Source organism: Miniopterus schreibersii (assembly GCF_964146895.1).
Source record: "Miniopterus schreibersii genome assembly, chromosome: 9".
Classification (NCBI taxonomy): Eukaryota; Metazoa; Chordata; class Mammalia; order Chiroptera; family Miniopteridae; genus Miniopterus; species Miniopterus schreibersii.
In genome coordinates, this window is record NC_138118.1 from 49,499,814 (window position 1) to 49,526,383 (window position 26,570).

General features: G+C 33.1%; 1 protein-coding gene across 25 annotated transcripts in view; it reads left to right on the plus strand.

Annotated features, from left to right (window-relative positions):
- Window positions 1-26,570, plus strand: part of CD36 (CD36 molecule (CD36 blood group)) — a 79,931-nt gene that overhangs the window by 47,793 nt on the left and 5,568 nt on the right. For 18 of the 25 annotated variants that reach the window (XM_081146368.1, XM_081146385.1, XM_081146390.1 and 15 more), the window contains 12 exons: window positions 80-172; window positions 648-844; window positions 9,910-10,070; window positions 14,203-14,350; window positions 14,993-15,172; window positions 16,425-16,516; window positions 18,478-18,524; window positions 20,936-21,005; window positions 22,107-22,294; window positions 23,769-23,887; window positions 24,896-24,969; window positions 25,535-25,589. In XM_081146368.1, coding sequence (XP_081002494.1) covers window positions 725-844; window positions 9,910-10,070; window positions 14,203-14,350; window positions 14,993-15,172; window positions 16,425-16,516; window positions 18,478-18,524; window positions 20,936-21,005; window positions 22,107-22,294; window positions 23,769-23,887; window positions 24,896-24,969; window positions 25,535-25,589 — 1,254 coding nt within the window. In that variant the 5' untranslated portion in view covers window positions 80-172; window positions 648-724. The remainder of the gene's footprint in view (window positions 1-79; window positions 173-647; window positions 845-9,909; window positions 10,071-14,202; window positions 14,351-14,992; window positions 15,173-16,424; window positions 16,517-18,477; window positions 18,525-20,935; window positions 21,006-22,106; window positions 22,295-23,768; window positions 23,888-24,895; window positions 24,970-25,534; window positions 25,590-26,570) is intronic. The other 7 variants (XM_081146382.1, XM_081146383.1, XM_081146380.1 and 4 more) reach the window with 1 other exon arrangement.

Here is a 26,570-nt window from a genome sequence, read left to right on the forward strand (position 1 = left end):
TTTGATGATATTAGCATTCTAGTATTAATTTTCTGATATTGTATTTTCCCAGTTTACCCATGTTTTTTTGTTTTAACAGATAGCTGACAGCGGTTAGAAGAATTGATTCTTTCTGAAACTCATCAAATCGCTATCTGTAAAATCCATACCTTGCTGTCCATTTGTGAATAAGGTATCATAAGGAGAAAATGTCCCCATACTTGCTTAGCACTTAGACAGAGAAGACATCTGCCCACACACATTCAGTGTGAAGGAAAACCCCAGGGTGGTGTGCATGTTTGAGTGGAGAAGGCAGATAGGGAGAGGGTGCAACTGTCACAGACTAAGGGACATGGGTGGTGAGATACAGTAAGCACATTCTCCTTAGATAAGATTTCAATGTTAATTATCTATAGAAAAAAACTAGGGAGGAAAATTTTGAAGAAATGCTGTATGTGACAGTATTTTTAATTTCTACCACGGGTAGGTAGCAAAAAGCAAGCAAGGGGAGGACTTCATTTAGAAAATCAGGCTCTTAAAACAACAAGAAAAGCATTTGTTTATTGATAACTGGGAAAATAACCTGTTTCATAACGTGTTTTCTTTGTACTTTGATCTGTTTGTATTGATATTTAAGCTTCTGTTTTATGATCTGTTTCTAATGCTAGAGCCAGAGTTCTTGGAAACCTGGGAGTTTGAAAGACACAGGAGGTGCTGAACCTTAACTTTTCCCTGAACAAGAAAGATGGGCTGTGATCGAAACCATGGGCTTCTTGCCGGTGCTGTGATCGGTGCTGTGCTGGCTTTGTTTGGAGGCATTCTCATGCCAGTGGGAGACTTGCTTATTGGGAAGACAATTAAAAAGGTACAAGTAGTCTAAAGGATGTTTTTTGTCATTCTGATTCATTCTATCTTCTGTCCCTTGTTCGCCGTGGGTACCTGTTTTATATTTCATGGTAACTGGTAACTTTTTGTCCTTGGTACAAAAGTGATTATGAGCCACTGCAACTGTACACAGTAGAGAAATATTAAAAGTATAATATATATTTACCATGAATGAATTGCTATCTTAAGTATAAATATTCAAATTCTGATAAAAGCTATTCATATGCATGCAGGTTAGTTGAAATAACTGTTTAAAGAGCATGCTTTTGAGTAAAAAATAGGTAAGTGTATTCTGTGAGGGTGCATGTGTAAAAGTAAATGTACCTTGGTTAAAACTGAGGAAAGTAAATGTAAGTTTATAATATATAATATATAACATACATAATATAAATCTATAAATACATATTATATGTATTCATTTAAACATAATTGTGTTTAATAATGGACCAGAAATTTTTTGTAAAACTATTGTGAACATGAGAATGTGTACCCTACCCAAAGGCATGCATGTTTCTATTTTCAAAAGATAATCCTGGCCAAATAAAACATGTCTGAGTACTGGCCTCAATTCTCAGCCTGATTAGATGGCAAAGGCCTAGATAGAAGGTTAATAAGTACAGTGAACAATGGAGAACAACAAAAATTAAATCATAAAATGGGCTACATGTACCAATTTATACTCAAATTTCTGTTACTGCTAAGGCCTTTATCTTCTTCCTCCATTCATCTATATTTGTCATCTTAATCTTACTAGAAATATCAATAAATACTGTTTTACTTCAAGGAAGCATTGACTTAATTGACTAATATGAAGAATTAATTTTAAATCTAGTTACTCATGATGAAAATTACTATTTTCTATTTCTTTCATTGGCTAAAAAATTATGAAGGTTTTATGCCGACTGGCATGGCTCAGCCTTTGAGCATCAACCTAGGATCCAGGAGATCGCTCTTTGATTCCCGGTCAGGGCACAAGCCCAGGTTGAGGGCTCAATCCTTAGTTGGGGGCGTGCAGGAGGCAGCTGATCAATGATGACTCTCTCATCATTGATATTTCTATTTCTCTCTCCCTTCCTCTCTCTGAAGTCAATAAAGATATATTTTTTTAAAATTATAAAGGTTTTAAAGTTAAAAGAAATAATCTCACTATACCATTATAACTGCTCTTACTATAAAAGGTAGAAAAATAAGACATTTTTGAGGTTATAGTTTTTTATATTTGCATGCTATATTTGCTCCATAATAATATAGTCATTTCTGGCTTCTCTATTGCTAACAAATTGTAAATCTTCAGCCCCAAGAATTTAACTGGAAAACAAAATTATAAATTGAAAGTCATCCCCTTCTTTGGAATTCTCAATTTTCTTGATATTACTTTTGATGTAGGTTTATAGAGACAGATAGATCATGAGATGAAGCTCATGTAACAGTGTGAGATGGAATCACCATTGCATAACACATTCACTACTCTGTAAACTCTGCTCACCTCCTGGATCTTCTGTGGAGAGAGAACGAAATGTGTGTGTGCTAACACATAGACTACCACTTATCTTTTGGAAAAGTCTCCAGAATAGAAACGTCACAATAATCACCCACTGCACAGAATTTTAGACTAAGACTATTTTTTCAGATACATAATTGTTGATCAGTAGCTGATTATTGATCATCACTTACTTCAACAATATTAGTACATATAGACCATCTGTTAGGTGGCATACAAGCTGCTAGCGTCTATTTCAATTGTTTCATATTTGTCTCTATGTTCATAATAGCTAACCCTGAGAAAATAAGTCTTTTGATACATAAAAAATTTGCTTTTGTATAGAGACTAAGAAAGGATAAAATAAATTTTTATCTCAAATTTAAGTTTTAACTGGGAGAAAGCACATTGTAAAAAAATAGAGGTTCATGAGACTTTTAGAATTGAATTCTAACATGTATAATATGGAAAAATTAATGCTATTTAGAAAGAGAGTATTCATATTCAATAACTTCAGGAAGGCGAGATTTGAGTTGGATTTTGAAGAATTATAGAATTTTGAAAGTTCAAAGAGGCTGAAATAAAGGCATGAAAACACCCATTAATACTATGGGAAAACTTGTGAAAGTGCAATTAAACATTGTGAAGAGGAAAGGAAGAATATAGAGGATGTGCTAAAAATACAGTATTAACAAGAGATGGTTAGAAAAGCAACAACATGGGGTAAGATTTAGAAAGCTTTGGACATCATTTCATTAATGATGCGACAGGCAATAGTCACTGGTGTATGTTTTTTGGTAGGGGTACAGTTAGAGATCCATATCATCAAACGGCTCACATTTATTTAGTGCTACTAAGAGTTCCATATGCACTCGTTTATTTAATGTTCACAAATATCTATGAGAAGGTACTATTATTTCACCTATTTTACAGTCACAGGATCTTAAAACAGCTTGACCCTCACCTAGCCAAAAGGAGGAGTCAGCTTCCAAGCCTCGGCAATCTCAAGGCAGAAAGTCGATGGTGCTTCTTGTCCTTTAGCTACAGTAGAAAGTGTTGGAAAGTAAGACGAAAATGCAAAACATGGAAAAAGGTTCCAGGAGGATTTATGGCTCTCTTTGAGAAAGATCTTAGCATACTCTGTAACAAAAGGCACTGTTCTAGTGTGACAGGCTGCAGAGAAAGCACTGAGGGGGGTCGGAGGCAGTGGCAGTTTGGACAGAGGGATTAAATTGAGGGAGACAGGAATACAAACTACATACTCAGCGGAGTTACCAAGAGAAGTGTGTGCCTTAGAAGAATACAACACAGAGGTTTTATAAATGGTTTCATATGCACACCAGTGTGTATTTCAAAGGTCAGAGTTCAAATAGACTTTCTTATTGCCGTACAGATTACAGATAAAACTAAACAGTGATTTGCTTTCCAGAGAGTATGACTGTAGAGACAAAGGAGTAGAGAGAAAACTACATGACGTGTGCATACTTCAGAGGGGGGAAGACGAAACAGAAAGCAAAGAAATGATTTTACATGAAGAAATAAGGACAAAAGAGCATAATTTTTTGGCATTTAAGAGGAGGCCAACACTCAAGGAAAGACAATAAAATATTCTCAGGCAGGTGAAATTTAAGGAAATACTGGTTAAAACGTGGCACTAAGATTCTGAACGCATAATTTCAGCAGGGTAAGGTAATAGGGCGTGGGGGAGAGGAAACAAAGAGAGAGAGTGCTTTCCCTTTTGTTTTGAAATGAGGGTTTTCTGTGCAATATTTTACACGACAAAAGGGAATAGTATGGATATAGTCTCTGGAAGAAGGAAGAGGTACAAAACTGAAATTTGAGAGAAGACAGTGTTCCAAAAGTCTATTAAATGATAGTGTACATTATATCCCAGCTACATATCCATCACCTAAGACAGTCTCAGAATCCCTTCAATGGGCAAGGTCTGTGGTACATTTACAGCTGAGCCTGATGTCGTCTCACATTTCTATATAACCATGTTTACCTTGGCAATTTTAATCATATAAAGATGTTGGAACTATTTTCTTTGTTTAAATAAGACTTCTTTTTATTTAGTTTACAAACTAGTTTTTTAAATGAGATTGGCATATGTATCAGTTTGGCATATAGTAAAAGTCAGATGTCTGAATTGTGTGAAAACTCAGAGAGCCAATTGTCTTATCCTTGCCTCGGGAGCACTGGGTTATTGCTGTTATTTTATAAATATATACAAATTATCCTACTGGTCAGTTTTTGTTTATCATTGGAACTCATTGAAGATTGTTTTCTTCATTTAATTGACTAATAGCAAATTGGGAAAGTTATTACCTGTACACAAGCACCATTAAAAAAAAAAAAAGAATTAAAGTGTTTAATTGAAAAATGTTAGCAAATCATATTATATTTTTATGTTATTTATAAAGTATAGAGTCAGAACTCTATGGTACCTTCCTGTTCTAAAAGATGACACCCTGATACTAGCGTTTGAAATGGTCTAAAATAGCTCAGAAATGTTCCTTTATTTCCAAAGGATGTTTTTTAGGAACTTCATGCTTTTTTATGGATTATAGTAGAAAACTTTCTGACCAGCATTTTATACTGTGGTTCCTAATAGATTTGTGTTGAGTCAGCAGGTTTATGTAATCCTGCTAAATAAACTAAAACCAATAGCTTAAACTGCCACAAATCTGCAAACTACAAAAGCACTTTGGAAACAGGTCAAAGTTCTGCCACGATTTACAAAAGATAATTTATCACTCGACTATGTTAATATCACTTGATAAATGTTTGGTTAATATTATGTAACATAACTAATTTCAAATAAATTTTAATTTAATTTCCCTATGGTATTAACTATAGAACACCAATAAGGGAATTAAAGTTTTCTTTTTATTTACCTATTAAAAGACTAATGTTCAATTATATTATCATTCAATTATACCATCCTTTACTTCCTCCAATTCTTGGAAAGAATGATCCTTTAGTAGCTTATAATGAATGCTTTCAGATAAAGTAAATTGAAATAATAATTATGTATGTTCATTAAAATGACTAGACTGTGGAATCAATAGACCATATTTTAATAATATAAATTAATTTACATTTATATTAATTTCATAATATATGCTTATAGTATTTCTACATAAACAAAATAGTTTGTACATTTTTGTAATATTTAAAAAATTCAAGCCCAGCTGGCATGGCTCAGTGGTTGAGAATGGACCTATGAACCAGGAGATCGAGGTTTAATTCCCAGTCAGGGCACATGCCGGGGTTTCGAGCTCTATCCCCAGCATGGGGCATGCAGGAGGCAGCTGGTCAATGACTCTCATTATTGATGTTTCTATCTCTCTCTCCCTCTCTCTTCCTCTCTCTGAAATCAATAAAGATATATTAAAAAAAAATTCAAAAAGAAATGCCTGAAATACTTGTGGTTAAAGAAGGTAGAATGTTAAAAAGTGTAATGACAATATATGAGTACGATACATTTCAAAATTTTTTTTTAATTAATATAGTAATAAAAATGGATTAAACACTAGAAATATTTGCATTTTAATTGTAATAATAAAATTATTTAAAAACAATGTTTCAAGAAATAACAGTTAAACATATATAATTTTCTTCTTCCAGCCCAATGTAATATCAACATAGTTAAATAGTTAAATGTCTCATTTTAGGTTCTCACATAAATTCCTGGAGGCTAATTTCCTGAGTTTTAGAAATATTAAATTCAATTTGTTTCACTCAATTTCATTCTGGGTTTTAACTGATAACTTTGTAACTGAGACTAAGGCCATTTTTTTGACTCAGCACCACAAATATTCTAATTCATTCTCTTTCTCTCAGTGTGCGCACGCACAAACACACACACACACACACACACACACACACACACACACACAAATGAGAAATACTTTTTAACATGAGGAAATTGCTTGTACCTAACAGAACAAGTTGTGGTAGTGCTTGGAGAGAAAAAGATTATTTTCAGTATGTTTCTGCTTTTCAAGGAAGTTTTTATTTCACTGTGGTGAGTATAAATACAAAAATGATTAAGTAGCAGAAAAATGAGTTTCATGGGATATTACATGAGTTGTTGCCACATGACTTGTTTAGATAGTATATAATATAAATGAAGCAGTTAAAACAATCTGGGAGTAAATTACATTAGCATTCTTCCTCTAAAGAGTGGGTAAGATTTATATAGTAATAATAGGTAATGAGTTTATTGAATGCTTGTTATCTGCTAACACCTTTTTAAGTGTTCATATTTATTAATATTTATAACAAACTATGAGGATAAATACTTACTTAAACTATATGCAACTAATGTTGACTTTCAAAAATAATAATTTCATATGGTTTAACCTAATATTCCCATTTTACAGATCAGGAAACTGAGGTACAAAAATAATTTAATAATCTGCCTGATTTTAAATGGTTAGTACATGACTAAACTCAGGGTCAAACTCATAGCATCTTAGATTCATTCTTAACCATGTCACTCTATGCTTTGAGGGAAGAAGCCACCGTACTTGGTCAGGGAGGGGGTAGGGTAAGGGAGTCTAACTCATTGATTACAATCTGCTACGCATGATTCTGCCTCTTAGTGTTTTATAATATCCTTGAGAAATGGGACAATGTCTTTTCTACAACTGTACCCTACATACTCCACACATAGGAAGATTTCAAGGGCATTTTCGTAGTTACATACAGTTGTCAGTCATGTAGATGGGTACTGTTTTCCTGCAACAACAGTAATCAAGTGAGCGTGTGACTAGATAAAATATATCACTATCATAAATATCTGTTTTTAAATTAATGAACTAGAATAGAAGTTTTAAAATCAATGGCTTTCCAACCCAGCTAGAAACCATGCCATGAGAGTCACAAGGTTAGAATCCAGCCATTACTGGGGCTGGATAGTCTGTATATGTAAAGTCAGGGACAGATACTGATGTACACATCAACTAAGTCAGAGGATCTTAAATTATATTACTTTTTCTGTGCAATAGTGATCAGCTTTACACTTCAAATTTAGTGAAGGATTTGGAGAATCAACTGGGTAGTCCAAATCCAATTTAAAAATCAAGGCCTTTAAAATTCACAAGGGACATAAAATCTTTTACTCCTTTTAAAAAAAAAGAACTTGTGACATATTTAGCCTTGATAGTCAAGGAATGGCTATACAATTTTCTAATACATATAATCATGTTAGGACCAGAAGAAAGGCATTCCTATATTGACTGCTTCAATATTTTTCTCTTTGTCTCTGAACAAATCATGATGATACGGAAACTACACAAAATTGCAGTGAAAATACCTGTATTTTTTTAATTATTATTATTATCAGCTACTAAAGTGTCATATGTCATTGAATCAGACATCTGTTTTCTCTATGACCCATTTCTATCTCTGAAAAAATCGGATGGGTTTAGATGACCCTAATTTTAACAGTAGATAATTCAAAGCATCCATTTCAAATCTTTGTGTTTCAACATTTCTATTTTCTTTTAAATCTTCAGATTAACAATTAAGGCAAACTGATTTATGGCCTTTAGAAGAAAGGTATATTACACTTACCGGGTCTTTTCACATTAAATGCATATGCATTAGAGTGAGGGAGGACTTCTGTCCTGCTAAAAACATTCCATCACAGTCCGTTTTCAATTCTATAAGCATTTATTGATTTTCTTTCATTAAGAAGTGAACTAAACGATGTGCCTTGAGAGGTACATGATAAATAATTTATATTGCATTAGTCCTTAAGATTCTTAGAGTGTGAGAGTAATGTGTACATGTATAGGGTCATGTATGTTTTCCCCTCATAAGTCTCTTGAAATAGGTAAATTAATACAGCTCGCAGCTTCTATATAGATTTCAGCTTCAACACCCTCATTATACATCTTTACATTTAGAAGAATAGCCATAACACATTATCTATTTGTAATTTTGTCTTAATATGGGGCTTGTTAGTACGGAAATCCAATTTTCTGGGAGCAAATGGAAGGTTTTCCAACAACAATTGGTGGTGAAAGTCATAGTGCCTACCATCACTTTCGCAGCTCGGTGTACCCAGTATAAATTATTGCAACAACAGGATTTTGTAATGGCGTTTTTAGAGTGGTGCCTTGTTCGCCCTAAGGAATTGCCCTATTCTCTGCTTTAAGCAATAAGTAAAGTTTCCTGAAGATATGAAACTTGATTTGATTTTTCCCAACTAAGTGCAGAGGTTGCACAGAGCGCATGGTGTAAACGAGGGGTAGTCTAGGGTCAGGGCCCGGGGTTCTCAGCGTGACTCTGCCACGATGTGCCCAGGTTATCCTTGGGCGAGCCTCCTGGCTTCTCAGAGTCTCGGAGTGCGCACTAGAAAAATGTGATGATAATGTTCCGTGTCCTTTCCTGATCCATCATTCTATGAATTGATGCTTCCGGGTGAAGGAAAAAAATAGGTCAAATTGTGTTTCTATATTCATGGGCCTCTTCATGTTCATTTTCTGTGAAATAGTTTTCTTCCCCTTCCTCTAGCACACTAAGGCAAGTTGGAGCTTTCCATCTGGGCATTTTTTCCAAGGTTCTTAATTGGAAATACTCCCTGATGCAAAATCACCTTTGTTGGCACTAGTGACTATAGCTTCATAGACTTCCGGCTCAGAGAGGGAAAGCCGTAGAAGGAAACTGGGATAGCATCTAAAACTCCTTTATTTTAAAGATAACAAGATTAACCCTGAGGGTTTTGGTGACTTTCCACTCAGTCCCAAAGCTCCCAAAGAAAGGGATAGATTTCTAATACAGGGTTTTATGATTCTGTCATTGGTGGTTTTTTTTCCGCTACAAGGGGTATCAATATTTTTTATTGGATTTCACAAAAGAATACTAGGACAACTTCTTTATTTAATCATTTTATTTAGAAAAAGTATCCTAATAATAATGAATTAGACTGTTGTAATTTTTGGAAATGTGTACTGTTGGGTTGCTGCAGATATATTGAGGGTTAGGGAAGCCATACTGAGCATGATTTTGAAGGGGGGGGAGTCAATTTTGTGTTGCTTATTAGGAAGCATTTGTTTTCTTAACAAACGTTAAGTGATCATCCCCTGAAGTGTCCAGCTTTTGAAGAAAATAGCTTCCATGACCACTAGATTTTTCTCTCTTTTTCTGTTTTGCCTCAACTCAACTCACTGAGGACCGAAGAAAACTTAATGTTCTACCTGATAATAACTTTTTGGAACAACTTTAATAAAATTTGCTTAGTAAATTGTGTTGTTACTAACTGCTGCAATATTGCCATAGGGTCTCTGTAGAAGGCTTGGTAGTAATTGGCTTAAGATCAACAGACACGTGTACAGAGTTACACATAAATTCTTTTTGTAAAAGGTTAACTAAAGAGGTTGCTATAATAATTTGTTGAAACATTTCTGTTGCAAGTGTGTGGCAAGATTGCAAAGGTTCTCGTGTACAAGGTACATGCATATCATCTTTTCATTGGCTAACTAAAGGTGAAAATTCCCAGAAGTGCCCTTATTCATTAAAGAAATAACCAAAACTTGTTCTCTTTTTTATAGGAAGTTGTTCTTGAAGAAGGTACAATTGCTTTTAAAAACTGGGTTAAAACTGGCACAGAAGTTTACAGACAGTTTTGGATCTTTGATGTGCAAAATCCAGACGAAGTGATGATGAACAGCAGCAATGTTAAGGTTAAGCAAGTAGGTCCTTATACATACAGGTGAGTGAGTTCCCTCAAGTAAGTGGCACACTTCCCTTGACTATATGTATTTCTAAAGTGGCTTACATATGATAAATGCCATTGATTTGAAATGTACTTATATTATCTTGTCAATAGTATACATTGAAATATTTTGTTTCTGCCTATATAGAATTCTGATCTAAGGATTTAATAATGATAAGAAATATAGATGTGCATCTAAATTGACCAACATCAATTAACTGTCCTACAGTTAAGAAGTTATATGTGTTTTACACTTGTGGAATGAATTCTCAACAAATCTGAAATGTGCATGCTCAATGGGGGAAAAAATCTACCAGAATTTTAAAAACTAGAGTATTTTAACATTTTTAAATTAATGTATAGTTTATATCAGTGGTTCTCAATGTGTGGTCCCTGGGCTAGCAGCATCAGCATTACCTGGGAACTTGGTAGAAATGCAAATCCTCAGGCCCTACCCCAGACCAAATCAGAGACTCTTGGGTGGGAAACCAACAATAAGTTTTACAAACCTCTCTAGGCGATTCCAATACACACTTACACTTGAGAACCACATTAAACTGATTTTACACAACTACAGTACCTGCTAAAGATTTCTATTCAAACTAATTTCCAGATGAAATGGGGGTTTCAAATACATTATTATGTATTTTCCAGCACTGAGGCTGAATATGCTATACATTTATCCCACATTCCCTAATAGTTTAACACACTTTTGAATGGCATCTTGGACAAGGGGGAAATAATAGCCAAAATTTTTCATTTTGCAATTAAACAAAACACACCAGGGGATGTGATAGGATTTATTCATGTTCATACAGAACTAGGAACTGGTAACTCCTAGATTTTTGTATGTTTTCTCCTATTTAAGACTGTGTCTTCCCCCCCCCTCCCCCCCACTATCAAAGTAAAAAAAGCAGAGGTTGAGGTGTTACAAACTCTAACAACCAAGGATTAGGCATGTATTTATGAGATCCATATTTAAGTTCTGCTATATCATTTAATATACAAATGTGTGATTTTTTTCCCCTCAAGGACTACAACTAGTTATATACCATGATCAATTCTTACCACAAAATATATTTTAATGATTTTTTAATAATTAAAAGTTTTAATATCTCATTTGTTTTATATAATCTATAATTATATAATTTTTTCTCTCCATACATTATTATATTTCTAGATTGACAACTCACACTCAAAATATAATGAAATAATGATACTCGTGTGGGTAATGCCTATTGCTATAGCACATGATGGATAGAAGGCCTTGGTGCCTATTGTGTCCTAGCAATTATTCTTTGTCTCCTGCATCTATGCACATCTACGATTATTTACAACTCTGTCAGAGAAGACTTGGTTTTCATCGTTACAAAAAAAAAGAGGAGCTTACTTTAAAAAGTATTTTTATTTTCATGGTCCTACTATCAAAAGCCTATAAGGAAAAAAAGGGCCTATATGAATATCTTGTTTCAAAAAAATGTTGTAGCTCTGATGTGTACCTATGAAAATCTAGAATCCACATGCGCCCAAATGAATATCTAAGAGTATTGTTTAAAAATCATATGATAATTCAATACATGTGAGGAAAGAGAATAGTTGTTAGAATTTGAAAACTTATGTTTTCTGTTTAAATTTTTGTTTGTTTGTGGAGAGGTTATGGGTGTGTTTTTTTTTTGTTTTTTTTTTTTGCTTTATGGAGAATATGGGGAAACATAAACATAATATTGAATCTAGTAATATATATATTACATGTCACCTACCTGCTCTGATAGGTGACAAGTAATATATATATATTATTGTTAGAGGTTTTAATTTTTATCTCTTGGGGACAAAAGGGGATGGGCAGTTTAGATATACTAGATTCATGTAGAGAGGCCATGATGGGAAGAGGGTTGGAGGAGACAAGTTGGATTTGCAGCTAATGTTTATAAACAATAAACTTCTACTTATTAACAATGTTAAAGGGATTTCTGATCATATTGGGGTCATCCTGTCTCACAGTGTCACCACAACTAAGTCAGTAGCGCCTGCTAGGATGCCTTAAATAATGGGAAACCACCTTTCAGAGAAAGTTCATAGCTTGAGAATCTTCCATCTGTTGAGGTGAACCTACCTCCCCATAAATTACGCTCTGAATCCAGTTGAAATTGGAAGTGTGGGACGATATTCTTTCTCAAACAGAACCACAGGCTTATTTGGCTGATGGCCGCTTAAGTGACTTTGATGAAACTTTGATTGACAAGGTGTAACGTGGCTCAAAGCATGAAATTTCCTGGATTGAGATCTTAATTACATATATTCCAGCTTGCATCATTTCTATAATCTATATTAATATTTAGTAATTCCTTCAGACATTCTCAGATCCAACATTATTATTATTATTATTTATTATTATTATTTTACTTTATTTTTAGCAGGAATACAAAGAAAGCAGTCTTGGGCAAAATATGTCAGATTTTTCCCTTTGACATTCTTAACCAACACCTTCCAAAGACTGTGTACATTTTAATTTTTAAACAAACAAACAAACAAATCAGTGATTATTTTCTTTTTTTAAAAAGCACATTCTAATAAAAGTGCATTCTAATAACAGGATTTTTCTCATTGAGTGCCATCTACTGGTACAATGTTGTAAGTACAACTTAAGTAAGCTCTAGAATTTAGGTCACAGTTGTTTACCTTTTATTTCAATTAATATGTATATATATATTCCTGAAAATTAATGTATTTAAATTTTAAATGTTAATAACATGTAACCTAATTTTAAATTTACATTTATGTAAGAGAAAATAGTAACTGACTAGAAATAAACTGCCCTGGGTGCTGTTTTAGATTTTTGTATTCTTTGTATTGTCTTTAGTACTTGGCATGTCTTTTTTATCAAAAAGTCAAAGTCATCTCTGTTTCAAAGGAGAATAAATAATAAAGCTTTAATGAAATTATTGTAAAAATAAAATCTTTTTCTAGATGATTAGGAGTTCTATTTTGAAATAATGTGAGCCATCAATTTATTCATTCAAAAATATTTACTGAGAACTCACCATGCATGCACCAGGCACTGAGCTGGAGGGACAAGACACTCATAATTCAGACCCTATAGAAATTTAAATTTTTATTATACCTGAATGAAAAGTTGTTTTTTACATTTCAGTCCCATGTTTTTTCTGTCTCTACCTTTGTTATCTATTCACCTTACATCATACACATTCAAATATATGATAGCGCAATGAATGATGTATGCATTATTTCATCTCAGTAAATATCTTATACTTGCAAAAGATTTTTCTCCATAATCATCACCCTTCAACACATTCCTAAAATGTAGTTGGTACTTTGAAACCTAGAGATGTTAAAATCAATGAATATTGATTGAATACTAACCAGTATTCAATATAGGGAAGGAGAGGGAAATTAGTTTGTAAAAAGTAAATTATATTCCATTAATTATATTTAATTCTCATTAAAGTCCTGGAAAATGAGGGAAAGGCCAGAACTAGATAGATTATGTATTTTGAGCATTCTTTCTAAGACAATGTGTTCTTAATATTCTCCTGCTTAAGCCTTTCTCCTGCCCCCTCCTTACCCTAAGGATAAAGGCTAAAAATATGAGTGTGAGATACAACCCTTTATGTTTGAGATCTTATTTATTTAAGTGGCTTTATTTCCCATCACTCTTCTTACTCTCTCACTTTATAACCCAAGCAAATTCAACCATTTGCATTTCTAAAACTACACCATATTCTTCTTACCTTATATGTGCCACTTTCTAAATCTGTTTTATTTAACTGAACTTCTATTTGTAATTCAGACCACTTATGTAGTATTGCTACAAAATGTGTCTTCCATGACTATCCCAAGCCTGGATTTGTATCTGTCCTGTGTTTTACCATGAACTCTGTGTAAATTCCTGTAATAACACATATTACTTCCCCCCTGCTATGTAAATTCAAGACCCCCTTCTCTAATTTGCTAGGGACCAGCATTGGATTCTTTATCATTTTAACCCAATTGTTTAACATAATTTCTGATATATTCTATGTACTGAAAAAGTATTTGTACAAATGAATGGCATTTGAGTCCTAATGTTCACTTCACACAATTTTGAATTTTATTTAATTCCTTATTTCAGAGTTCGTTATCTAGCCAAGGAAAATATAACCCATGACACCATGAACAACACAGTCTATTTTGTACAGCCCAATAGTGCCATCTTTGAACCTGAACTGTCAGTTGGACCAGAGACTGACAATTTCACTGTTCTCAATCTGGCTGTAGCTGTGAGTAGACAAAATATTATTCTGAAATGCTCTAGAATCTGCTATAATTAATGTCATGATTAGAACTATTATTAGATAGTATTTATTCTGTTCCTATGTCTTTATTTGAATGGAGTTTTGGTCATTAGAAAAGATGAAAAAAATCAACTGAATTGGAAGACCACTTAAAGCCTATCATTTAAAAAAATAGGACTTAACTTTTTTGGGTTTTTTTTTAAATGTTTTATTGATTTCAGAGAGAGGAAAGGAGAGGGAGAGGGAGAGAGAGAGAGAAGCATCAATGATGAGAGTCATTGATCGGCTGCCTCCTGCTTGCCCCCTACTGGGGATTGAGCCCACAACCCAGGCATGTACCTTGACCAGGAATTGAACCCTGACCTCCTGGTTCATAGGTGAATGCTCAACCAGCCAGGCAATAGGACTTAACTTGGAATGTCTTCTTCTTGTGGCTGAAACTGAGGCACTCAAATGTACTCATATAGGGACTAGAAAAATTAGTTTTAGTTCTGGCAAGATTTGGCAGTAATTTTAGAAATACAGTTTTTTAAATTTTGTTAAACTTAATTCTGCTACTTACTCCACTTATTTGTTAAATATTTAATATTGCAAATGGTGTCTTAAACAGCACTTTTTTTTTTGTAGGCTGTACCCCATCTCTATCCAAATTCAATTGTTCAAGTGGTACTCAATTCCCTTATCAAAAAGTCAAAGTCATCACTGTTTCAAAAGAGAAGTGTGAAGGAACTATTGTGGGGCTATAAGGATCCATTCTTGAATTTGGTACCATACCCTATTGTTAAAACAATTGGTGTGTTTTTTCCTGTGAGTACCAGATATAAATGTCAATATTGTTATACTTTAATTGGATAAATACAATGGCGTTGGAAATTTATAATTTTATAATTTAGTGTGTTAACTCTATTTATTATCTGGGGATATACATTCTAATTTTTTAAAGTCTTTATCTCACATGGTTTCAGTTTTCCAAATTCATAACATTTACTTATCTAAATTTAACAATTAAATTTAAAATTAAGAGGCTGATATTTAATCAGGATTTTATTCTTTGATAAATATACAATTTATCTAAAATTAGGTTATAAGCTGGTAAGGCTTTGAACAGTACTTTCAGTTTTGATTTACCCTCTCAGAAAATCAAATTTAATACCAAAATTTTAATTGTGTTATTGTTTCTCCTTCTCTAGATCTCTTACAAATAGTTTTAATGTAAATTTAAAGCCTAAATTTGCACACAAGAGATTGATAACTGAGCAATGTCCTATTTTATAGAGTTTATTAATAAGAACTTCTAGTGGTCTATAAATGTCATGAAATTATAGTTTAGAGATTAAGAAAAATGTGAACTTAGTGATAGGTTTATCTATAGCTTAATATTTTGAATTATAAATAGGACAAGCCGACCCTTGAACTGGAATTTTGACAATGATTTGGCACTCTTTGTGATATTAGTTATATTCTCCAGTTCATTGTTGTTATTTTAATTTTAGATAGTGCTTATCATTGCAACATTATCTATCAATTAAGTATCAATGTAGACAGCCTTAAGGGATCAGAGAGTCAGTTACTATTTTTTAACTCAAATATTCATAACTCGTTCCTTGGGTAATTTTGATTTTAATTTTATATATCTAATTTTTTGTAACCACTTATTAAAGATCATAACATTTAAAATAACTAGAAATCTGTCATTATTCTCATAGATTTTGTTCTATATTCCCTGACCTCAATATAATAGGAATAGTAATCGAAATTGTCTTACTGGTTTAATTATGAAAAAGAGTACTAGAGTCTGGGTTAGATCAACTTCCGATATGTTTTCTTCCTTTGCCTCATCATCTAGCACTTATTCCTTGGCACCTTTTATATTCTATCTTTTTAACCTGTTAAAGACCAATAATTTTAAAACTTTATTGCATATATATTTTTTAAATTATATAAAATAATTATGGATAGCCAGTCTTTGAGACATGCAAAAGTGAGTTAATTACATATTTTATAACTTGGGGAATATGGGTTGTTCTAGAAATAATTGTTCTTGTACATGTCTTTTCAGTACAACAACACTGTAGATGGAGTTTATCAAGTTTTCAGTGGAAAAGATGATATAAACAAAGTTGCCATAATTGACACTTATAAAGGTAAAAAGTAAGTATCCAGGTAAAGTGTGTGTAGTGTGTGTGTGTTACTGGGGTACTCTAAAGCAGGTGTGGTGTTCATTTAGCAACTGGGAAGGCACAGCATAGACACCCACCTGTGGAATAGACCTACCTGTATCTCAGCCCTGAGAATTCCTGTTCTATCAGGCATTAACCCTTTAGTTATGACAGCTGGTCACACTAGAACCTAGCTACTGAAAATCAGCCCCAGGTTCTCTTATGTAAAGAAATACAAAGGGACTATTTTCATTTTTGCTGCGTAACCAGCATTACAGTGCACCATCTAACTAAATATCCACAAAATAAAAAGGGAGAAAAATCAAAGCATCAACTGATCATCTAGCAGGTATAAAAATATGTTTTACTGGGTTTTTTAACTTTTTTATTTTGCGTATCAAATAAAAGTTGTCCATTCCATTTACATGACCTAAGGTGTCTATAACGATAAAAGCTTCATTAAGCTAACACATTCATGCTAACACTTTCATGACTTTCCCCTTTGAAAATTTCTTGAAATAATTTCTGTAGTTGATAACTCAGCTTTTTAAAATTCTTATCAATGCATATATAAAATTAGCACTTCAAGTAGTTTTAAAATTTGCATATCAGTCTTGAAAATAAAGAGCACATCTCCTTGGAAGTAGTAATAGAATGAGATATGTTCATATAGCCATGATTTTCTTTCTCTTCCTAGATCTTGCCTATTCAACAGGAATATAGGTAATTTATCATGTGTATAAAATAGGAAGAACCCTAATACATGTCAGGGCAGAAAGCTTTTCTTCTCCTCTTCTCCTCAAAGTGGCCCTTTAGACCACTTATTTTCTTAAGAAGAAGTGGCCCTGTGGCTCAGTTGGTTGGAGGGATTCCCAGCCAGAGAACACAGGTTTCGGGTTCCATCCCTGGTCAAGGAGCATGCAGGAGGCAGCAAATCAATGTTTTTCTTTCACATAGATGTTTCTTTCTCTCTTGCTTGCTCTCTCTGTCTCTCTCTCAAAAAATATTGAAAGAGATAGAATGTTTTTATTAATATAAGTAACCATTTCCTCACACCTGAGTCCCTATGTAAAGTTGACTACAATACTTAAGTATTGACTAGTGTAGCACTTTTTCTTCTACAGAGTCCATAGTCACATATTTCTATAGAGAAGTCTAGTGGAGGAAAACAAACACCTCTAAATGTTCATTTCAAGGGAAATCACATCACTGTTTACATATTGAAGAACATGAATATTTCCTCCATTTCAATATTACAGAGAGATTTTGAAGAGAGTTGCTAAATGCTCCTAATTGAAATAAGAATTTCACATCAGTTTAAGATTTTGATAAGTTTATTTTCTTATATCTATGTCTTGACTAGGCAACAGAGTGTAATTTAATAAACTCTGTCCTACTTTAATGCCAGCTCATGCAAGAGTTAAAAAGTGGGGGGGGGGGGGGGTGAGTGTATAAATTGGTTATTTACATATTTCCAATCTCTGTTGATCAAACATCTGCTTCTCTTTCTTCCTCTGCATTTCCCTCGTCTCTCTCATACTGAGCTTACATTAGTTACCCACTTAATATTTTTCTTCTATTCAGTTTGAACACTCAACATACTACTGATTAATTTATTTCTTCCGTTTGAAAAAAGTTATCCCCTAAGCAAATATTTAAATTTCTGGTCAATGATTCTCAATTTTCTTTTTTCAGACTGTGTCTATTCCAAATTGTTTCTATGTAAGCAGTGTTGTTTTATAATCTGGTTACTTAATGGTATCAGGCATTTAATTTCTTTCAATAAGATGAAAGCTTCAAAGAAACTATGGACTGAAGGATTTACAACATTTCTTAAACTAAGCATGTGTTTTATCTAATCTTTACTTTAGCGAAAATATTGCATCATAATAGACAATGTAACATGAGAAAAGTGCTTTTGAAATGAGAATTTTCTTTTTTTTTATTCCTAAGGACTCTCAACTATTGGCCAAGCTATTGTGACATGGTTAATGGTACAGGTAAGAGCATTTTTCTTGGCAATAATCACAATGAACCCACCTCCCTCTCTCCCACAAATCCACCATCATACCTACAGGATTTTGAAGGGGAGATATGTGTTTACCTGTCTTTCTATCCACAGTACATAATTCAGAGTCTCTATTCTTTTATAAGTTTAGTAAATATCTGTTTATTGTGGTGGGATTTCTGAAGATTAACCATCAAGGATTAGCCTTTATTGAATTACTAGGGAAATGTTTGCTTTGTAAAAACTTTACTTAATGAACTGCCTTCCTGGCAATAGAAGTAAGGGGTTAAAAAACTTAAAGAAGTAGTTGCTATTCACATCTTTTGTAAACACTTTAAGGATAATAATTTAAAATTGAAAAATATCAAGATAATTACAAAAGGTAAATCATACTTCCAAGTAAGTCTCAAGCTGAGGTGGAATCAATGAAGGTGGGAGACAGAGCCATCTACTTTGAATAAGGTGGTCAGAATGAGAGAGAAAGAGCAACAGAAAACAAGGTTAAATGTCTACTAACCATGAAAAATGTATGGAAAGATGAACATGCTGAATACGATTTGGGAAAAAGACAGGACTACGAACTTAGAGGGTGGTTAGATATGGCTGATTGTACTCCTTGAAGAGAAAAAACAGCACACATATGCCTATTAATTTCAGAATTAAAATTTTAAAGAGCAATTGGAATCAAGTACCATGAGTGATTAAAACAGAGGTGAGCTTTCAACGACTAAGAAGTAGAGGCAGAAGAATGATGTTTACAAAGTTGGGGAGGCAACACCCTGTAGGGAAACAATATAATAAAGATGAAGAACTTTAGATAAAAAGTTATGCAAAAAATAGGGAGTGAGAAGGAAACACAGGGGATACCAAAGTGTTGTTGACTTTGGCATTTTTATTTAATTTTGTTATCACTCCCTTATAGAAAAATAGCAAAAACACTGGTTTGCTTTGTAGCACTTTGAGCCATGGTGGTGGATGAAAGGAAGGAAGAAAAGAAATTCCTTTCCAAGTAAAGCATTTCTGCAAATAAACTGTAAAGTGTTCCAATGCTACTAACCCTAGTAATCGCATAAGCATAGTGCTTCAGTCCTTAGATGCAGAGCGAAATACACTGCTGTTCCTAAATACTAAAGTGTTCTTTATAGGTCTAAGGGGGGAAAATCAGTAAGCATTTTTGTCTAAAACTAAGAAGTAGAGAAGTTTTAAAACAGGAGCTAGAGTATTCGTTAATGACAATAGTATAAATAAATGAGCAACTGGCATGAAATGAAAGGATCGAAGAGGAAAACAGAAGTAAAACAAACCAGGAGCAGAGGTATATTGGACAGGGCAGGGGACTCTGATGTGATCCCAGTGAGACAGATTCTTGGGAAAAGCACTAAGGAAAAGAGACGAACAAAACAGAAAAACTGCAATGTGTTTTCATCACAATTTGCAAATGCTTCCTCTACCTTCTTCAAGAAGTTTGAAAAAATGTAAAATAAAAATATTGCTATACATTTGAATATTTTTAATGCCTTGCTAATATCAGCTGTCTAATTGCTGGTATAATTATGATGTAATCTTCAGTGATATTTCAGATAATGAGTTTTAGAGCTTTTCAATGTATTCTTTTTCTTTAATGGTTAAGACATTGGTAAGGCAGTTGTAGGCAATGCCCATTCAGGGACCAGTCTGGGGAGTTTAATCTTTAATATTCAGTTTTCTTAATGACAGGATCAAGTTCACTGTGACCTTCTGTAATATTTTACTTATCACAAGAGTATAAGTGAAAGGTAATAAGATTACAAGGTTAGAGATTTACCAGAAATAGAACCTGAAATTCAAAACTGAATGATGGGTTTTATCATTTTGAACAAAAACCTTTAGTGGTGACTCAGTTTGGCAATATTCATTTAAGGAACAAATGGAGGTTCTCTCTCATTACTTATTCATATGCCCAGTGAGTGCCATGGATCATAACCACAGCAGAAATTCAATAAACTCAAAAAATAACCTTTTTAATTTGATGGATATGTTTTCAAACCATTTGTAAAAAATTCTGTTTAGTGAGAGAACTTTAAAAAATGATGTAAATAAAATTTGTCAGCCATTACAGCAGATGAATGAATCACTATCAAGAGTACCATGCAAACAGAAAAGAAATTCTAAATCAATTTCATGGTAAAAAAAAAAAAAGTTCCACTCTACTATATGTTTAAATAACAGTATTTTGGACATATTGGGTTAAATAAAACATACCTCTTGTTTTACTTTTTTAAAATGTGGCTACTGGAGAACTTTAAAATTACATATACAATTTGCATTATTAGTTCTATTGACCATGCTGGAATAGAGATTTCTAGATTCTTCTAGGATACACATTACATCGAATTCCTTGTTATTGGCTTAATTTTTAAACAGATGCAGCCTCATTTCCTCCTTTTGTTGAGAAGACCCGGGTACTGCAATTCTTCTCCTCTGACATTTGCAGGTAAGACAGAGACACTGATATATTTCTGTGAGTCAGATTTTTTCCCCCCAAATAACAAAACACAGGCCAAGGAGCTCATACTTAATAATGTTATTTGAGGAAAATAAAATATACTTAATGAAATTAGTCTTGATTTATTAAGAAGAAATACAATATGGAAGTCATGATGGATTTATATATGCTTTAAAAAATTTAAAGGATGTAGAAAGGTATTTTGCATAATGTAAATCATTTTCTTGTCATTTCACAATTTTCTTTCTTTTACTAAACTTGCATTATGTTTAGTAACAGTCAAGTCTAGCCTTCTATGACCAATTTTTCTAAGATGTCCAGAGAAGATGATGTCACTGTCACAGTACTGTGTTAATTAACGTGCTCTACCTCCACTGCAGCATCTTTTCAAATTGATGGGGCCTAGTAGTTACCACACAGCATTGGAACCCACACCCATATGCTTGAATCCTAGCCCTGTTCCCAAAGGCCTTGTGGTTGTGAGCAAGTATTTAATGTCCCTGAATCTTTTCCTTATCTGTAAAATTGAAGAGAGCAGTGTTTCTTCATATAGAGTTATCTGGTGATTGGAAGAAATATTTATTGAGCCCCAGCACGTTACCTAGACTATGGTGGACACCAGGTAAATAATGAAGGTATAGGATATGTTATATCAAGCACTGACATGCACACACCACATCAAGTAAGTGGCCTTTCTCTCCATGACTGTTTTGACAGACATTTTATTTTTATTTCATTGAAGTGAGCACAAAACAAAGGCTTTGAGGCAGTCATATAAATATTTAATCTATGAAGGAAGTAAACTATGAAAAATGCTTTTAGTATCAATACACTGTGGTACTTCACAAGCAAAAATTATTCTTAGAAGTTTTTGAAAACAAAAGAATAGCTTATACTCAGGTATTGAGTTCTGGTATGCCTTAAAATTTCACAAGAACCTTTTCCCAAAACATCAAACAAGAATTTTAATAAGAGTATATCGGATTATTCCAAGTTAAAGCAAGAATATAAATCTAAAAATAAGCAAAAATAAATCTGCAGAATGTAGTTCAGGTCCCTGGAATGAAGCTCTTTCTTCTCTGTGTTTAGGTCCATCTATGCTGTGTTTGGATCAGAACATAATCTGAAAGGAATTTCTGTATACAGATTTGTTCTTCCACCCAAGGCCTTTGCATCTCCAGTTCAAAACCCAGACAACCATTGTTTCTGCACAGACAGAGAAATCTCAAATAATTGTACATATTACGGTATGCTAGACATAAGCAAGTGCAAAGAAGGTGAGTAACTGTTCTCAGTAACACAGTTCGTGACATAATTTGCAGTATTTTTAAAAATGTAACCTTTACCTAGGATCCCTTTCACTAAAAATTTAAAGTGAGAAAGCAATAAGGGCAGAAAGTAAGGGGGATGGTAGGAAATGTTTGTTTTGATTTTGTGCTATGTTCAAGGTCCCAATTGTGTTTTGGTGCTGCAAAATGTAGTTATTCAATAAAATCATACTAGTATTTCCCTGTGCAACGTAAGGGAAATGTTCCATTTTGTAATTATTTTTTCTCTCTTTGTCTTTTTGAGTTGTATGGGTTTCTTGTATATTTTGGATTTGGGGATAGTAAGTACTTACTGGATATCTGGTCTGCAAATATTTTCTCCTGCCCAGCTGGGTGTTTCTCAGCGGTTGAGCCTCGACCTAAGATCCAGGCGATCGGGGTTCGATTCCTGGTCAGGGCACATGCCCAGGTTGCCAGCTCCATCCCCTGTCGGGGGCATGCAGGAGGCAGCTGATCAATGACTCTCTCATCATTGATGTTGCTATCTCTCTCGCCCTCCTTTCCTCTCTCTGAAGTCAATAAAGATATATTTTTAAAAAAATTTTTCTCCCATTCCATGGGTAGCCTCATTATTTATTATTATTTATTATTATTATTATTTATTATTACTTTGATGGTTTCCTTTGTATGTAGAATCCTTGTGCTCCTTTTAGATTTAGGATAAAAAGAAAATAATTCCCAGAATACTTTTAGCATTCAACTTATCCATCTGCCATTTTTCTTTCCTTGAAAATGGCAAATAAAAATAAGTGTATTTTCAGCATGTCTCTGAAACAAAAATTGACTTACACACAATTTGTGGTCTGTCTTGTTTTGCTCACCTTCTTCATGTTGGAGTGGTATAAATAAAGAAAGAAAAACCCTCTTTTTTTAAAAAAAAATATATATATCTTTATTCATTTCAGAGAGAGGAAGAGGGAGAGAGAGAGATAGAAACATCAATGATGAGAGAGTCATTGACTGAGCCCGCAACCCGGGCATGTGCCCTGACCAGGAATCAAACCCCAATAGCCTGGATCCCAGGTCAACGCTCAACTGCTAAGCCACGCCCGGCCAGGCGAAAAACCCTCTTAAATGAATTAATTCTTAGAAATATTACTGCCTAAAACAAAAACATATAGGGTTGAAACTGTGTTCAGTGGCTAAACCTTACATATTAAAAAATAACATCCAAGGCATAAACAACAGGCATCAACTGACTGGCTAGTAGAATGATGCAGAATTTTGTATTTTATTTTTGTACAATAGTGATCAGATGTTATCATTCTCCCTCACCTTCATCCCCCAAAATTAGTGTTCAAACCCAACTATGCTTTTTTAAAATTTATTTAAAAATCTTTATTTTCAAAGAATCCTTTCTGAGTGATATGTGAACTGAGGAAAATAATTTACCTCCAATTATCTTCTTAAAACTTGCTTTCAGGAAAACCCGTGATCATTTCACTTCCTCATTACCTGCATGCAAGTCCTGAAATTAAAGAAAGTATTGAAGGCTTAAATCCAAATGAAGAGGAACACAGCACATATTTAGATGTTGAACCTGTAAGCAAATACACTATTGATCTGCCCTGTTTAATATTGTGTTTATTCTCCAATGAAGTTAAAGAGAAAATAAGTTCTTTCCTTGTCAATCACACTTATTGATCACATTTATTGAATCACAATCTTGATAAATTACTTTTATTTCAGTGAAAATTACATTGATTTTTCACTATTGCTTTACGAAATATCAAGGTAACTTTAGTTTTTATAAATATGGAACTTTTTAAGCATTTTTAGTGGTTCAAATGTCAGGAATACCAAAGATGGGAATAATTTTAATTGGCTTAAGATAATTTGATATAAATTACTAGTTTAGGCTTATTTTGTAGTTAACTGCAAGTATTGCTTATATGAAGAGACACTAAATACTATGAGGGGGTCAAAGGAGATTTTATGGGTATATGTGAATTTGGGGCTAGGTCTATTATACTTAGTGTCAAGAAAAATCTATAAAAAATTTTAGAAGCACCACAGTTTTAATTTTTTAATTACTTTTATCATATTCTCATTTTCAAAAATTAAATGAAATGCCAGAATTTTAGTAGTAATTTTTTATTTTAATAATAATAATAGTAAGACTATTAAACTGATGATACATGGGTTCTGACTGAATTTATATTTGACCATGCATAGTTTAGAAAGTAAATAAACTGTATGAGCTCTTATGTTTCAGTACTGTTATTGTTGTGGATTCCACAAAACCATTTTTGGTAAATACTGCAAATCTTACTAAAACCTTGAAATTAGGGTGGACAAAAAATTATGTGTGTGTGTGCATGTGCATACATACCTACATATGCATATAATGTAATTATGGATAACTATGTAGGAAATATTTAATATGTCCAATTAGTCATTTAATAAATTTCACAAGTTTCAAGTAGAACTGTTTTACCTTAAGTTCTATATAACATTAAAAATAAATTTTGGCTATTACAAAAGAATGTTTTAAAAAGAAGTTAAAAATAATTTTAGTTTTTTTGTGTGTGTGTGTTTTGTTTTTTTTAGATAACTGGATTCACTTTACAATTTGCAAAACGGCTGCAGGTGAACCTATTGGTCAAGACATCAAAAAAAATTGAGTGAGTCTCTTTACCAAGGTTATCTTTACATGAGTTTTAGTATTTTCTTGTAAGAATGTGAGTAAATTTATTAAAGCAAGAGGAAATAATATAAAACTTCAACTTGGCTTGAATGTATTAAATAATTTTTATTAAATGCTTATAACTTTCATCTGTAATTTAGAAGTATATCTGGTGTTCACTGAAATGATATTTACATATAGTTTGGAAAAATTTAAAGTATTAGGTAGCATCTCTCATTTTGCTAGCTCTCCAAATATTTCTATGACAACAGTTTCTAGAATTTATATTTTACTTTCCTGAGTAGAATTTGTTTAAAGTGAAAATCTGTGTTAGAAAAAGTCAATCAATGATAAATCTATGTTATGAATGCTTTTAGAATAAAAGATGTCTGAGAAACAGCCATATTAAAATTTAAATGATTCACTACAGGGAACAAAAATCAAAAAACTTAAGTTGCAAGAGCAACTAATTTCTGAATATTTATTTACACTGGTAATTACTAAAATTTCTGTTATATATGTGTAATATAATATATTTCCATAATTTTAAATGTATATTACAGGCCTTTAAAGCGTCTTACCAGGAACTATATTATACCCATTCTTTGGCTTAATGAGGTTAGTATTTTTATCTATTAGTCATTAAAAAGCAGTAAACCTCTTTGTACATAAAAATGCTTTTGATGTTTCAAAATTGAATATTCAGGGTGGGGCAAAAGTAGGTTTTCAGTTGTGAGTATGAGAAACACAGAGTTTATTCTTGTATTATTATTTATTAATTATTGTATTATTTTCTGTACTAACAACTATAAACTAACTTTTGCCCCACACTGTATGTATAATATTTGAAGCTGTATGTGTTTTCATTGTCCATACAAATGAGTTTATATATGATTAATTATAGCTATTTGAGAAAACCAAACCACACAGAAATATCAATTTATGCTAGTTTTCTGTGTTTTTCTTTTAGAAAGATAAAACACATTTTATCATTTAGATTATTTTCAAAATGTGTCTATTAAACATTTTTTTGGTCATTGTGCTGGTGTTAGGAAAGTCATTCATACATCTAACTTCAAATAATTCAAGACTCACTGAATATTATAGTTAATAAAAACCAACTAAACTGCTAAAAGCCAGATTAGAGCAGGTGTAGACAGTCTATCCTGTTGTCTGATAAGATACTTTTGGCGTAAGCCGTGAAATTGATTAGCCACAGAATTAGGAAGTGCACGGCATATGCCTTTAGAGGAAATGAAAGAGCTGACCCTTGCCATTTTCCTCTGTCACTAGGAAACATACTTTGGAAAATCACAAAAGATTTCAGTAAGACAGATTTAAAGATCAGTGGAGCCTAGCATATTGAAGAGTGCCAGATAACATGCCTAATGGGAGGAGGATTGGATTTCACTCTGTATTCTATCTTGGCAATTATTGCCTCCTTTAGCATGCAAAGGGAATTTCATTGGCTTGTCTTATAGATACAGGTGACTATTACCTATATAGGTGTTTGGAGAAAAGAATGATGCATAAGTGGAGGATTTTAAATATTTTGCACCAATGATCTACGCAAATAATGCTAATTATGAACTTGATTAC